The sequence below is a fragment of the Protomyctophum bolini genome (assembly GCF_963924005.1).
Source record: "Protomyctophum bolini genome assembly, chromosome: 11".
Taxonomy (NCBI): Eukaryota; Metazoa; Chordata; class Actinopteri; order Myctophiformes; family Myctophidae; genus Protomyctophum; species Protomyctophum bolini.
Window position 1 is genome coordinate 19,738,938 of NC_137872.1, and position 14,602 is coordinate 19,753,539.

The 14,602-nt window shown below is 42.9% G+C and overlaps 1 protein-coding gene across 4 annotated transcripts; it reads left to right on the plus strand.

Annotated features, from left to right (window-relative positions):
• The first annotated feature begins 1,836 nt into the window (after positions 1-1,836).
• Positions 1,837-11,277, plus strand: tmem100a (transmembrane protein 100a). 4 transcript variants are annotated; one of them, XR_013964956.1, is made up of 3 exons: positions 1,837-2,259; positions 4,816-8,872; positions 9,159-11,277. XR_013964956.1 is itself a non-coding variant. In XM_080776923.1 (3 exons), the coding sequence occupies exon 3, from the start codon at positions 4,922-4,924 to the stop codon at positions 5,360-5,362; it is 441 nt and encodes a 146-aa protein (XP_080633049.1). In that variant the 5' UTR covers positions 1,837-2,259; positions 4,398-4,439; positions 4,816-4,921; the 3' UTR covers positions 5,363-8,936. The 4 variants fall into 4 exon arrangements, 3 of the variants coding, with proteins under 3 accessions (XP_080633049.1, XP_080633048.1, XP_080633047.1); XM_080776923.1 differs by lacking the exon at positions 9,159-11,277 and adding an exon at positions 4,398-4,439 and having other exon boundaries at positions 4,816-8,936; XM_080776922.1 differs by lacking the exon at positions 9,159-11,277 and adding an exon at positions 4,478-4,691 and having other exon boundaries at positions 4,816-8,936.
• The last annotated feature ends 3,325 nt before the right edge of the window (positions 11,278-14,602 follow it).

Sequence of the window (14,602 nt, forward strand, 5' to 3'; positions counted from 1 at the left end):
CTAGTTTGACATGTCACGTATGCTAGGCCTACTTAAAGCACAAGAAAATCTAGAATTTGCCTTAACTATAGCCTAAGTGCAATTTTGAGGTATGTTTACTTTATTGACTCTGTGTGTCCATACTTTATACATTTACTACTGCATCTCAGAGCGGCAAATATTGTACTCTAAATCAACTACTAGTACTAATTTAAGCTTGTTTGCAGATTAACCAATTAAGCCCTATTTTGTAGTCCAGTGATTCTATAACTATTGTGTATAACCCGAGGCCTAGGTTGACACTGGTGTCTCGTCATAATGGGACACCAGTCTGGTCCCTTTTATTCAAGCTTTTTGCCGCTCAATATTCAGGTCTTGAGAATAAAAACTATACATCACATTATCAGCAGGGTTTCTTATCTTGTCAGCAAAATATATGTTATATGTATAGTGGCAATCCTGATGACAGCCCTGTTATGAATCCACGTGGTATCAGAGTTAAAATTAATTTAATTAATATTAATAATAAAAAGTTGAACCAATCTGGTAATTCTACAGATTTTTGATTGATTGATTATTAATTGATTGAATACTGTACCGTATAGTAACTATACGGTACAGTATTCAATCAATTAATATTATAGTTATAGCCTACTTGCAAACTATACTATAGTTTGCAAGTAGGCTATAACTAGACTCCAGACTTCCCAAAACAAACTGGTCTCTTCCCCCCCCCCCCCCCCCCCCCCCGAACCCACCTCACCCCTGCCCACTTTGACAGGCTGGAATGACTTAGGGTCGACGACAGAGTACAACATCTTGCAATGGGTCTGGTCCACAAGATTCAATACACCACCAAGATTGATAACCCTGTCTAGATATACTTCCTTAATGTTAACGAAGTCCACACCCACAACACCAGAGGGAGTGCAACGAACCATGTACAACCCAGATTCGGCACAAACAAGGGACTAAATAATTTTCGCTCCTATGGCACCAAAATGTGGAACGCCCTACAAACAGTCATTAAGACCTATGCGAATCCCTTGACTCCTTCAAAACTGCTCTCAAGGGGCACCTACGGACGGCTGCAATTCGAAACTGGCCCCTGTAAAATCTGAATCCCCCCCCCACCCCTTTCCCCCCTCACTGTATATGTTTCTTTTCCCTTTTTACCTCCTTTATGATGAATTCCTGTTCTGTTCTTTGACTAGAAGTGTCTATTTGTACTTCTCTAAATGTTTTGATGAATTGAACAATTAAGGTGGACCCTTTTGTAAACAAGTTATAATGCTTAATTGGGTCGTCCACTCACTGTCAACAGTCTTTGTATTGAGTTTGTGCTTGAAATGTAGCCTACTGTAATTCTACAAACTGTTAATACATATTTCAATCAATCAATCAATCAGCATGTAATGTAAGTGCAGTGAGTGGTTGAACATGCAGTTGGTCTCAATTATCAAATTCCGGGCATGCCCATTTCATGACAAATAGCCTATGGATTGTGTTTTTAACACTTAGGATTAAAAACTAAGTGTTTTTTAGTAAGCTTTTCAGTAGCCAGTCTCCAGACTCCAGACTAGCTCTGATCCATAGCTCTAATGCGTTGCATAGAGCTATGGACCAAAGCTAACTCCAGACAAGACTTTGGCGACGCCAACATATGACTCCAGGGGCCCATTCCATTTCCATTCACCATCAATCATCGCACGTTGACTTCAGTGCCTAATTGTCTTAAGGGTTCAAGTTCTTCCCTCCTTTTTCAAATTTAAATGGGCAATAAAATGTTGGACACCGGGTGACGATCAGCTCAGCTGTCACGACCCACCCACCCTACCCCAGGCTATACCCGGTCGGACGCACAGCGCGCACTGCAGCAGGCTGCACTGACTGGCTGCAGACACACTGACACAGACAGTCCTGCTGCTTCCAGCGAAACAGACCCATTCTCTCACACACTTCCAGCAGACCTGCCGATGAATGGGAGTCAAATTCCAGCAGAGAGAGAGAGAGCGAGAGAGAGAGAGACAGAGAGAGAGAGAGAGAGAGAGAGAGAGAGAGAGAGTCCTGAAGACAGTAGCTTCCTTCCTAACCTACCTGCCTTCCTTGGACACTGCCTTGCTTAAAATCAAACCAAACACACATGGCTACACAGACTGTAGTAGACTATATAAATTAATGTTCTGTGTCGTGAGACTTTTGATCATCGGTTGACTTGGATAAACGAGACGAGATCGGCACCTTTTAAAGTTGTGCGGCATGGAGAACGCGCAGTGCGAGGTAAACTAGCTCTTTCTTTCTTTCTTTCTTTCAAAGCCATTGTCTAGCATGTATTTTCCTTCCTTCTGCAAATAACCATACAAACCTTTAGGTTTCATTTACGTATAAAGAAATAGCATTCAGCCGTACATTGTCACGCATGCCGGTTATCAATTATGCATAGCCCGCCCCAATGGAAGTTTAATATTATTAAATTCAACGTTGAGAATGAGAATGCCTGCCTATAGATTGTGTAGGCTAGCCTATATTGACAAACTGAACAAATGAAAGTCCATTCAACCTATATCTCTCTATAAGACCAATTACGTTAAGTAGGAGTTTAATAAAATGCAAAATAATTTGATACAATATGAAATATATAGGATACTATATTTGCTCAATATACTGTTTTAAACTATTAGGGTGTTGCAGGCTACGTTTAGCATATTATTAGTTGTTGGCTGCATGTATACGCAGTAAACTGATCTATACATATAAATACGCTGCGAACTTGCAGACCTGCTATATTCAAAATGTTTGACTATTTTTTCTTTAATGTTTTTGACTATGTTTTCTTTAAAGGGACACTTCACCCTTTTTGCAAAAACATATATGTTAATGACGTTTATAAGCTTTATATCACTTTCCTGGGGGTATTTATGTGTGTAATATGTGGTTTTAGATATTTTAGATTGTAGCAGTGAGCCTGTTGTCTCTGATGTCATGGACACTGGTCTCACTACCTTCCCGGACTACAATTCCCATAATTATTTGGTGCACTGCTCCTCCTCGTGGATAGGGGGGAGAGCTGTCTTACTGAGACAACATGTAGTCCAGGAAGGAAGTGAGCCCAGTGTCCATGACATCAGAGACAACAGGCTCACTGCTACAATCTAAAATATCTAAAACCACATATCACACACATAAAGACCCCCAGGAAAGTGTTCTAAAGCGTCTAAACGTCATTAACATATATTATTTTGCAAAAAGGGTGAAATGTCCCTTTAATGTTTGCCTATAATGACATCCAAATACCGGTATGCAAGTGGATACCTGCTCCACTGAAATGTAATGTAAGATGCATGTACAGTATGATACAATAATGATTTAAATAATCTTTTAGATTTTAAAGTCCTATTCAAAATGGTAAAACTAAAAGTATACAATAGTAGCAAACGAAAAAGTACCTCCTCATTATGCAGAATATGTTCAATTGGACAACCACATGCAGCTGTATGATTTTTCACCCTTCTTTTTAATTGACTAGCCTACTTTATTAGTCAGAAATAATATAAACAGCAACGTGAGACATTAAGGCTAAATGGATAACACAACCAAGTCTTGTCCCTCTCTCCCTCCCCCCCCCCCCCATTGTGGTCTCTCTATATTCAATTCATCAACATAGCATAAAGGCGGGAATGCTGTTTGACCTCATCATTTTACCACTTAATTAATATGTTTTGTAATCATGCAAAGCAGCAGATTAGGGAGATGCTGTGGAGAGTACTATATCCCCCCCCCCCCCCTCCCCCATTCTTTCTAAAATCACAGTTTTGGGGCTGGGTTAAAAGAAGAAATGACTATAGTTGTGAAAGTGCTCATGATTTGGAGCGCTCTCATGTTTCCAGCAGTAGTTTGTTGTAATGGCATAGCCCGGCGCTCTCCTGGGAATGTCTCAGCTCGTGCTGGCTATGAGAGCTCCTGCGTCATTCGCCTCCAAACTCTTGAACCCCATTTACAACCTCGTCGTCGTGGTACGACGGTGTCGTGTCGTCCTCGACGCGCTGTGGGCTCGGCGATCGGGCTGACCAGTAGTAGCCTCTATGTCCCTGCAGGGATTGTGCAAAGAGCCTGGCTGCCTGCCATGGTGTCAATAGTGTTGTTAAAGGCACTGTGTGTGGGGGTTTGAATTGTGAAACACAGCATCAATTCTAACTAGAAACATCTGCCCTTTAACCATTAAAAGCTGCCATCCATGACCCCCCACCCCCCGCCCTTATTTTTTATCAGGCTTTGAAAGAGTGTAGCCACTATATAACCGTGATTCTCAACCTTGTTATATATTTCTTGAACACAGTTTGATATGCATTATGCATTTGATTAAAAATTTATAATAAAATAAAAGGAATAATACCTGGAACCCCAATCTCTATCCTCAGGGCCCGGGGTCCATATGGTTATTTGCCCACTCTCTCAGAACGGTGAGGATTTGACATATTTTTGGTTCAATGTGTTACAGTACAAGTGAGAAACCAGTAAGAGTGAGAAAAACGGAACGGGGGAGGCCGTGGACGGGTCTCTTTGAGGCCGGGCTCCACCAAGAGAAACGAAATGCCCGCCCGGCGATCGCTGGCCGTCACGATCACCGATCGCTGTCTGTCGGCATGCAAGCCCCGGAACTTGTAGATCTGCTATTTCCGCTATTTTGGAACATTTTTGATGCTTGGATGAAGGTGTTTAACAGATTTTTGCTTTTGCGTAAAACTGTGCTGAAAAATTGGGCAACCATTATCAGTGCTGATGTATTCCATTGTTCCCTTGAGTGTTACATAATGCATGGCTTATTTCTCCACATAGGCTGTGGACCGCCGACAGTAACGAGAAGAGAGCAGCCAATCGGGACCCGCCACTCTCTCAGTCAGCACAAACAAAATCAGACATCGGATGCTGTGACATCCCTGCCATGCTAGACGAACCCAACGACAAGAATGCCATGACAGTGCCGGCAGCAGCCCCAGAACGAGCCCTTGCCGAGAAGGCGGCCAACGGCAACAGCGGCCAGCCTCCGGCTGAACAGGCCGCTGCCGCGTCCGTCAGCATTCCCTTGGTCAACGAAATCCAGCTGACAGCGGCCACCGGCGGCGCCGAGCTCTCGTGCTACCGGTGCACGGTCCCCTTCGGCGTGGTGGTGCTCATAGCCGGCATCGTGGTCACCGCCGTGGCGTACAGCTTCAACTCCCACGGCTCCACCATCTCCTACTTGGGCCTGATGCTCCTGTCGGCCGGCCTGGTGCTCCTGGCAGCCAGCGTGGTGTGCTGGAAGGTCCGGCTGGAGAGGAAGAAGGAGAGGCGGAGGGAGAGCCAGACGGCTCTGGTCGCCAACCAGAGGAGCCTTTTCGCTTGAGCTTGCGGTTTGAACTATAAGAAAGCACCAACTAGGCCTGTTATATGGCCCCGGAAACAGCAGCATACAAGCTGGTTGGGGGGGGGGGGGGGGGGGGGGGGGGAGGAAGAAAATAGCAGATCTACAAGCTCGCAACATGTCACGAGGCGATGCATTGTGAGCATGTAGATCCGCTATTCTCGACTAGTGCCGTCGCCGTACGGCGGATTAGAAATCAGGCTTCATGACTGGATGGGGGTTGGTTCCAGAGATTGAGGCATGCACTCGCAGCTGTGCGCAGATGTTTCTCATGGACCGGATGGCTTACATGTGGCGGCATCTGCTGACCCGACGAGCCTTTTTAACCACAAGCTTTCGAAGGCTCGAACCAAAGAGCCAGAAGAACATCTTAAAAAGCTTTGAGGATAGTACAGTGGTTTTTTATCCGTCAAAGAGACGCATTGCAGCTGGGGCGAGCCGGGCACGCGGCCAACACCGAATATATCACAATTAAGATGAATTACCGCCGTGCAAAGCAATGCAACGGGAAGTGTCACATTAATCTCCCTGCGGTATCGGGTGGCTCTGATTGGAAACGGGAGGGACTGTGCGTTTTTTTTTTCCTTTTCGAGAGCCTGTTCCCCGCGGAAGGAGAAGGAAATTAGTAAATCCAGAACAATGAATCACGCCTAATTTTTCCATTCTTCATCCAGCGCATACGCTTTATGAAGTGGCCTCATGCTCGTTCACCTCAGTCACAGGGAAATGACTTGTCATGGAAGTAAGGTACTTAAACTATGTTAACATGTAGCCGGTGGGTGAGGAGGACTCATGGACACAAAAAAGCATCATGTTTTGAAGTCTGTCAGTGTGTTCTGTGCCAGCCCTGGTCGGCAGTGAAAATGTACATCATTGTACTTCACAAAACAAACGCTGAAACTGGACTTAATTTCGTTTTTTATCCCCAAAGCGTTGCATGTCACTGTTTCTAAAAGCGAACCATGTGGAATCAGTCCTAGATCTCTTTTTGTTCATTTTGAATTGTTTGTTTTTGCATTAACACTAATTATAAGTTATAGTTTTCTATTCTCTGGCCATCAACATGCAACTCGAATAGCGCTGAGTCGTGCTTTTGAGAGGCAGGGTTGTTTTTCAGAAACATACAATGACAACGTTTTTTCTCTGGCGACTGCTTCATCTTGGGCTAGTGGTTCTTAAACCTTTTCATGCCAAGGACCCCCCATTTGAAAAGATTTTGTGCCAGGGACCCCCTCCGCCCAGCCAAAAAAAGAAGATTTGTGTTTAAAAAAAAATCTAAATAACTCAAAATCTTTCAAACATTTTGAAGATTTTTCAAATGAAAAATCACACATTTTCAGACAACTTTCAGGCAAAGACCAGGAAAGCGTGAAGAGTTGGAATGGAACATCTGTAGCACATATACAAGCTTGCAGCACGGCACGAAGTGGCACATTGTGAGCTTGTACAGTACATGTGCTATTTGTTTGAATGTCCAACGAATAAAATATGGATAAAGGGGTTACAGGACTGTGATGCTGTATCAACTAATTTGGCTGGGGACCCCCGCGGAACCCACCCCAAGGACCCCTGGACATCAACATGCAACTCTGGCCTATGCAGCGGAGGCAGACTATTATTGCACACAATAGGAACAATGTTGTAGTACGTGCTACAACTATAATACACGGGGGAGGGCATGTTTACTGGAAGTGTAAGTTACGCTCAAATACTGTATGTATTATCTTAATGCACTTTGATGACAAAGCCGTTTGAAAACAATGGCCTCTTACTGGCATTTAAGCACCATATACTACACTCTGTTGACCAGGGTCCTCCACGGCTCTGTACTTGTTCTGCACCTTTTTATTTCTCTACACCAAACCTTCGCCAAAAATAGCAAAGACATTTTCAGATTCATTTTGGCGAATGTTCGCACCCGCTAGGGTTCAAAATGGTTACGGCATATTGGAGACTTTTTTTCTTTTTCATAATGGCTCACTATCCTCCACATTACTGTACTGTTACACCCATCAGTTGAAAGCACTATTGTTAACTGCCATTGACTCAAACATGCAGCATATCATGATCACTGTACTAATGTCAGTGGTATATTTCCATACCGCTGATATGAAACTGTATAGTGTTTTAATGAAGCCATTAATTTGGCCTGTATATCCTCAGCACATTTACTTGTACTAGGACTGTAGGACATGATGAGGTTTAATAAACTCGTTAATTTCAAGATGTCTTGGCATTGTAAAGCCAGATTTATATTCAGTCATTTCTGAGAATCACTCGCTGTGTTTGTACAAAGATCGCTTCGATTCTCACAGCGAGAAGTGAAGTATCAAAAATAGCCCACCTATAAGCTCAAGTTGCATTGCGATGCGTTGTGAGCTTGTAGATTGGCTTTTTCTGTGCTGAACAGAAGAAACAATTTATTTCTCTTGACGTACAGCAGTGATGGGCTCAAATCCCTTTGCTTTGGGGGGGTCCTATTGTGTATGTAGACAAATGCACTTTGCTTGCCTTTTTTGTTTCTCGTTTAGTCCCAAGAAATGACTAGCCTACTCATCATTCATGATTCATGTCATACTCACAACTGTGAAATTCAGCACTAGAACATTAGCCTGGTCTCCAGTCTGATTTGCTGCCTTCCGTCAAGTTCCGTGATTTGTTTTGTCACTTCGCTACTCAGTCTGGGAAGTCTCCTATCTCCAAGGTAGGCGGGACATGCCAAAACTGAGAATCAACCCGAGGCTTCTAATTGGTCTGTGGTGCAGGTTAGGACAAAAAAACACAAGTTTGACGTTGTATCAATGCGCTACTGCTGTTGCCCTGCAACGTCCATGTCCCTTTATCATTCACTACACTCACACCCGGCGGCATTTTTTTCTACTAGCCTACTGAACTAGTGGACTATAGTGGACTATAGTGGATCCAAATAGTTTACCTGTACCGTAGGTTTTACTCTCGAGTCTCAAACTGGTGAGAAAAGACTGGCGCTGGCTGGTGACGTATCAGCAACAATGTGGCTACGTAACGGGTGACGTTATGAAAGGAGGCTGGCCAGACCGAGTATAGCGAAGTGACAAAACAAATCACAGAACACAGCGAATCAGGCTGGAAACCAGGCTAGTAGAACATCCGATGTCAAATACAATGATCACATCCTTTTTTGAATGCATTTTGATTTTATTGTTATCATTATATCAGATATCATTATACATTTGTTTGTTTTTAGTTTAGTGTCAACTATTGTCCAACCATTGTCCATTTTCCTCCAAGGAAAACACCCTGATTAATCCCTTGTTACAAGAGTCATAATCTGCTTAGTTTTCTGCTATTTGCGTCCCTCAGAGTGTACAATAGCACTGTGTATTTGGATTATCAGGTTCTATTAACAGACTCTTGGCACAGTTTATTACACAGGTTTGTATAGAATCTAAATAATCAAGTGAGCCTGGGGCACCTGACCCACAGTTAATTCAACATTTTAGTATTGTCGCCGTCGGGTGTAAACCTTATGCATGTCCAAAACCGTTACTTTTCAATAAATGGAAAAAGGACCATTCATGGGTTATTTAGTCACAAGCTATTGTTAATAGTCTACTTTTAAATTGTTCAATATGTATAAACCCCACAAACAGAATTAATCACACATTCTGAGCTTGTTTTTTTGCTACCATTGTGCGGCGCTCCCCTGAAATTTGCGTGTTAATTTACGGGCAGAAAGAAACTACGATAATAAAACAAGCATACAAACTGAAGGTTCCCCCCCCCCCCCCAACATCAGCAACGAATAACGATATATACATTCCCAAAAGGTAAAAGGAAGTTGAACTCTCGGGTTTGACTCGGGGTGTTTAAAATAGAGCCTGGACGTGAAAGTTATATTTATAGTCAGCATTTGCGTTGCTATGCGTCTCTGTGACACCAGACACTACAACTAAATGGTTTGCTTGCGTCAGAGGAGCGTCCTACAACACACTTTGTCACTTTTGGGAGTTCACCCCTGCCACGCGCTTATGGGGGAGCGCGTGGCGAGGGGGGAGGGAGGGGAAGGCGAGGGGCGCCTCTGTGTGCCTGCCTGGCGTGCACTCTAACAGCTGTCTGTCAGATCACATTATTGTTACACTGTGGAGTACGTTGTTAAAACTGACTTATTTGCTGTGTCCAGATTCTTTACTTAAGTAAAAGTTGTACAAAAGTACAAAAGTTTTGACACCAACATACTTAAAGTAGAACGGTCCATATTTCACAATCATATATTATTGGATTGGTAATGCATAATGTACATCACATTTATGTTGCAGCTGATGGGGATTTTAATGACATTATGTGCTGCTGGGTAATAGTAGAATTATTTATAACTTAATATATAGTTTTGATGATCTAAATCCTGAAAGTAGCTATAGTAACTAAAGCTGTCAAATAATTGTAGTGGAGTGAAATGTAGGCCTACACTATTTGCTTCCGAGATGTCGGCTAGTAGTACCAAGTATCAAGAACTATACCAAAGTAAACTTAAAGAGGCGGGGGGGAAAAGTCAAAATTGTGCTTAAGTAGTCTACAGTACTTGAGTAAATGTACTTAGTTATGCTTATTTTCAGTGTAGACTCTTTTTTGTGGCGATTATAGGGCACGCCTATGAATTAGCTTTAGGAATGTCCCTCCCCCTGCATGGAAGCTTAAGCCTAATTTATGCTCCATCGTCGCAGGCATGCAAGCTCACTAAACGCATTGTGGATGCAACACTTGTGAGCTTTTAGGTCTGCCATTTTTTACATGCAATACCGTCGTGTGACAAAGTATACATTGGGCATTTGCCAGATGCCGGGGCAAAGATGGACAGAGAAATGGAAAAAGGGGCTATGTGATATGATATTTGACAGGTGCTCCCTGCCGGCCGCCATAGCCTCTTCCTGAGCGCCTGCTGGCACCTCACGCTGGCCCTGCGTGCGTCACTTATTTGTGCCTTTACACAGTAACGCATGCCTGTCATTCCAGGGAATGCCAAGTTGCTGGGGGTCGGGTTTGTCTACAAAACAAAAGCCCTGCAGCACTCAAGGAACTTTGTTGCTTCTTAACCAATTTAGCCCTGGAGTCCCCAATTTTGGGGCATATGTGCAGAAAAAAGAAACCTTGATTTATTAAGTAAGTAAAAATAGTTTGAACATAAGAAAACGAATTGCAAGTTCACAGTGTCGTGAAATTGTAAATCAAATTTTCATGTGGCAAAGTGTTTAAAGCGGAATGAAACCCTAGACTGCTTTTGTAGTTTGTTTTCCAGTTCAGGTTACAAACTACAGCAGATTAATTAAACACATGGGATGGCAGGCTAGTGAGAAACCCAGCTGCGGCTCATAAAATGAATATGAGTGTGTTAGATTCAGGTGTCCACTGAGCCACACCATAGAGGCATAGACAGTAGTTATATTGCACATTTACAGACCTATAAGGCCCCTTTTACACGAGAACGGTTTCCATAGAAAATGGAAAAATAACTGGTTTTGGGGGTTGAAAACATAAATTAAAAACACCAAAGTGGAAATCTTTGAAAACGCTCCGCCTCCCGGCTCTATATAAACGGGAAAAACGATGAATCCGCAAAACTTGTGACATCATGGCTAATGTCAGCTTATGTCTTCTATGAGCAAGTGCTCCCTCGCACCGCTCATCCTACGAATACAAATGTAGCGAGCCACGGAACCGTGCACGCTGCATTGTTGAATGGAAACAAAAACAGCCTTGTGAGGAAGTAGAACGGAAGTGCAGGTTCTACTATGCATGCATGCCTGGTCTATCTGGCAGTGCCAGTGTATCACCACCTAGCCACCTGGCATGCACTGCATTACAATGTGTTTAATCATTGTTGCGTCTCTGTAAATGCTGAATAAAAAGTGAGAACGCAACGGGACTTTGACATTTTCTGTAGAGACCGTTGTTGCTGTGTAAAAGTGGCCTCACCATTATTAATTTGATTAGCTGCAGCTGTGTTGCTTACGTCATGTTGTACTCTAAGGTCAGTCTCATAGCGTTCAGACTATTGTATAATAGGCATCACCTTTTTTCATTAAACCCTATGAGAGAGAGACGACCATGCAAAGTGCTAGACATTAACGGACACTTTTAGAACACTTTTCACCCTGCTGTAGTTTTTGCAAAACAAGCTGCAAAGTCAGGCTATAAACAGTAGGTAGGGTACTTATTTCTACCCCATGAAAATTAATTTGGGACTTCCAACTCGTGATATTGCACATTGTGCAGACAAGATGGGCCGAAGAAGCAGACTTGAAAAGGAAATTAACTCAATGTTTCTTAATCAGCGGAGTTAAATCTGATCTGAATCAAACGCTAGCTGTGCAGATGAAGCATGTCTAAAGCAGAAACAGCTTGAGGCAGAGCCTGCGTCAGAGATTTCTGGTGAGCACTGGAGCACACGTCAGGAGACCAGGCCTTCCACTAATGGGTTTTATTATCGGACCTGGTTTCAGGTCATCCTGTGGGAGTGTTGTGTTGCTGGGATATGAAGGAACAAATGTTTTAGTGATTGGTGAGAGTCTCTTCCAAGAAATAAGGCCTATAAACATCTATCTATCTATCTATCTATCCATCCATCCATCTATCTGTTTTCTTTGCTTTGAACAATTTGTTCAGATTTTATTATAGCACAGTAACCACTTAAGTCCTATACTTTATGTATGTTATAGTTTCCTCCTATAATGATATGGCCAAAATAGGGAGGCCGGGTTGGAAGTGTTTAAGTGTATGCATAGAGAGTGGACAAGCTGGAGTCTTGTTGCTTATTGACATTCAGGAGGTCCGTTTTCACCGCGCATGGCATTGCGACACACTGTTTTATATACAGTCGGTACAGACGGTCTACACTACAAAAGCTCAGCGGAGACAGCATATGAAACCAAAAGCCTTGACAGCTAAACAAAAGCTTTCTCTGTGGTCTGGCTCAGTCCACGCTGCCCCACAGTGATGCTGAACTCAGTTAAACCTGAATTATAATAAGGATGAACTGCAAAAACCTCCACTAAAAATCTCCACTTGTAACAATGCATAGGAGAGAGAAACGACTGAGATATCATTACTATCGCTTTCTTTTCAAATCTTTGTATCATGTTAAGGAACCATAGCTTCCCTATTATGGGGGAAATATTCTGCCAAAATACCGGATACTGTACCAGCCATAAAGTTATATATATACATCATATCATATATAATTTCTTTGTGAGCGTTATGAGTGGTGAGTCTGCCAGCATTCACACAAACATCTTAAACTGGTCCAGAATGCCGCAGTATGCCTGGTATATTCAACCTCCCAGAGTTTCACATATCCCCCCTTTTGCGTTCCATTCACACGGTCTTCCTGTTGTGCCTGCATCCAATTAAATCAAGTGCACGGTGACGGAACGGAACCCCCTTTTACCTCCAGGACGTGTACAATCCGCCCCTGTGCCCCGCCCCCTCCCAACACAATTATAGATGAGCCAAAACAGGAGGTCTGTCCAGCCCGCCTGGCTAACCCTCACCCTCTATAAGTGTCCTAGACATAGACCAGTGGTTCTCAACCTTGTCGGGCCACGACCCCCCAAAATAATCATATTTGGGGGGACGACGACACCCCACCCTGACAAGAACTAGGAATTACAGTAGGCATTACATTTAGTTTGACAGATAAATATTGTGAAACTAGCAGATCTACAAGGATTACCAGCCTATAGGTGCCCAGACAGTTACACCAGCCGCCCGGGCCCCCTTGTGGGACTTTGTCAGAAATGTGGGAGGCTTCTGCAGAACAAATTTATCTGCAATAGTAATTGTAACCCTGGCATCCTAATTTGGGCAAATGCTATGATTTTCTTTTTTTCCACCACAAAATAGCAAAAATAGCCTTTTTGCAGGCATGTTTCACAGTGCACTGTGAAACATTCTCCATGATGTGTAATTGTAGGCCTATGTGAGACTATATTACAGTATGTGAGTGATGAATTCATATCATTTTAGAAGCAGATTAATTAGAGAGATTATGTTTTCGGCTATGTGGAGATTATTTAATAATCAAAGTGCTGTTGTTGGTGTCTGATTTAAAGTTTGTTTCTCCGTTAAAGACATGCAACCATTGCACAAGATTTATGGGAGATAAATATTATGGCACTGCAGGGTGGAAAATGAGTCTTGTTGTTTGTCAAGAAGCAGTGCTGTCCATCGGATGATCTCCTCAGAGAAAACAAATGAACAACAGGACTGTATCAAGACACGTTGCTGTCCGGCAGAAACCTTGTATCTCCATATTTCAACTATTTTTTCAAGGTAGGCCTATAGCCCGCACACTGAATAGCTGAGCAATACAATGTAATCATAGTATTTGGACCTGATTTTGAACACAACCCATGATTGCTTCTTGAGAAATGCAGTTTTATATTATTATAATTTGCAATAGGATATTTTGGAAGCAGAACTCTGGATTTTCACTGTGTTGCATTGGGTTGGGTTGGGTTGGATGCATCTGCTTTTGATAGCCCTTTCTGCTCTTTTTTTTGGGGGGGGTGTTTTATCCTTGCTTGGTCATGCATGTGATTAATTACATGCATTCCATTTTGAGAAATGGAGACCGTCTGATATACTTTTGATAACCCAATTTAATTATTGAATTATAATATTAATCATGGCAAACCTCTATGGGTAAAGTTTCAAAATTTTACGTTTTCCAAATTACCCTTTTTTAAAGTAGCAAAAAATAGCAGTTCTACAAGCTCACTCGGTTGCGAGCTTGTAGATCTGTACATTTAGCTATTTGTTGTACGGCAAGGTATGGCTTAAGTGCTTAAGAAGCACCCCTCCCACTCCTGTTTATATTACAAATGGAACGGTGTGCGTCAGTATAGCTTGCTGACCCGCTGTGTTTCCCCCCATGGCGGCTGTTTCATGTTGACTTGTGACATCATGAGGATGGAGAGCTATCTCCATGGGTGATTACCAACGCCAGCTCAGGAAATCTGTTTCCAATCTGGCCTGCCAGTTTTTTCACAGGGATTGAGAAACACACTTACAGGATTTGTTGGTCAATCGAGGATTTCTTTCGTGCTCTGATCATAGTCTCCCTCTCTGCCTATATTACGTCACTGCCTCTGTCATTGTTGCGTTAAGTCTCCGTAGGGGATACAGTACGCTATGTAATTAAAAGGCTGTTGTCACTTAGGCATGGTGGTCTTTTGGCAGAGCTGC

Coding starts and splice junctions, on each gene's coding strand:
- tmem100a (XM_080776923.1), top strand. CDS start 4,922: ATGCTAGACGAACCCAACGACAAGAATGCCATGACAGTGCCGGCAGCA.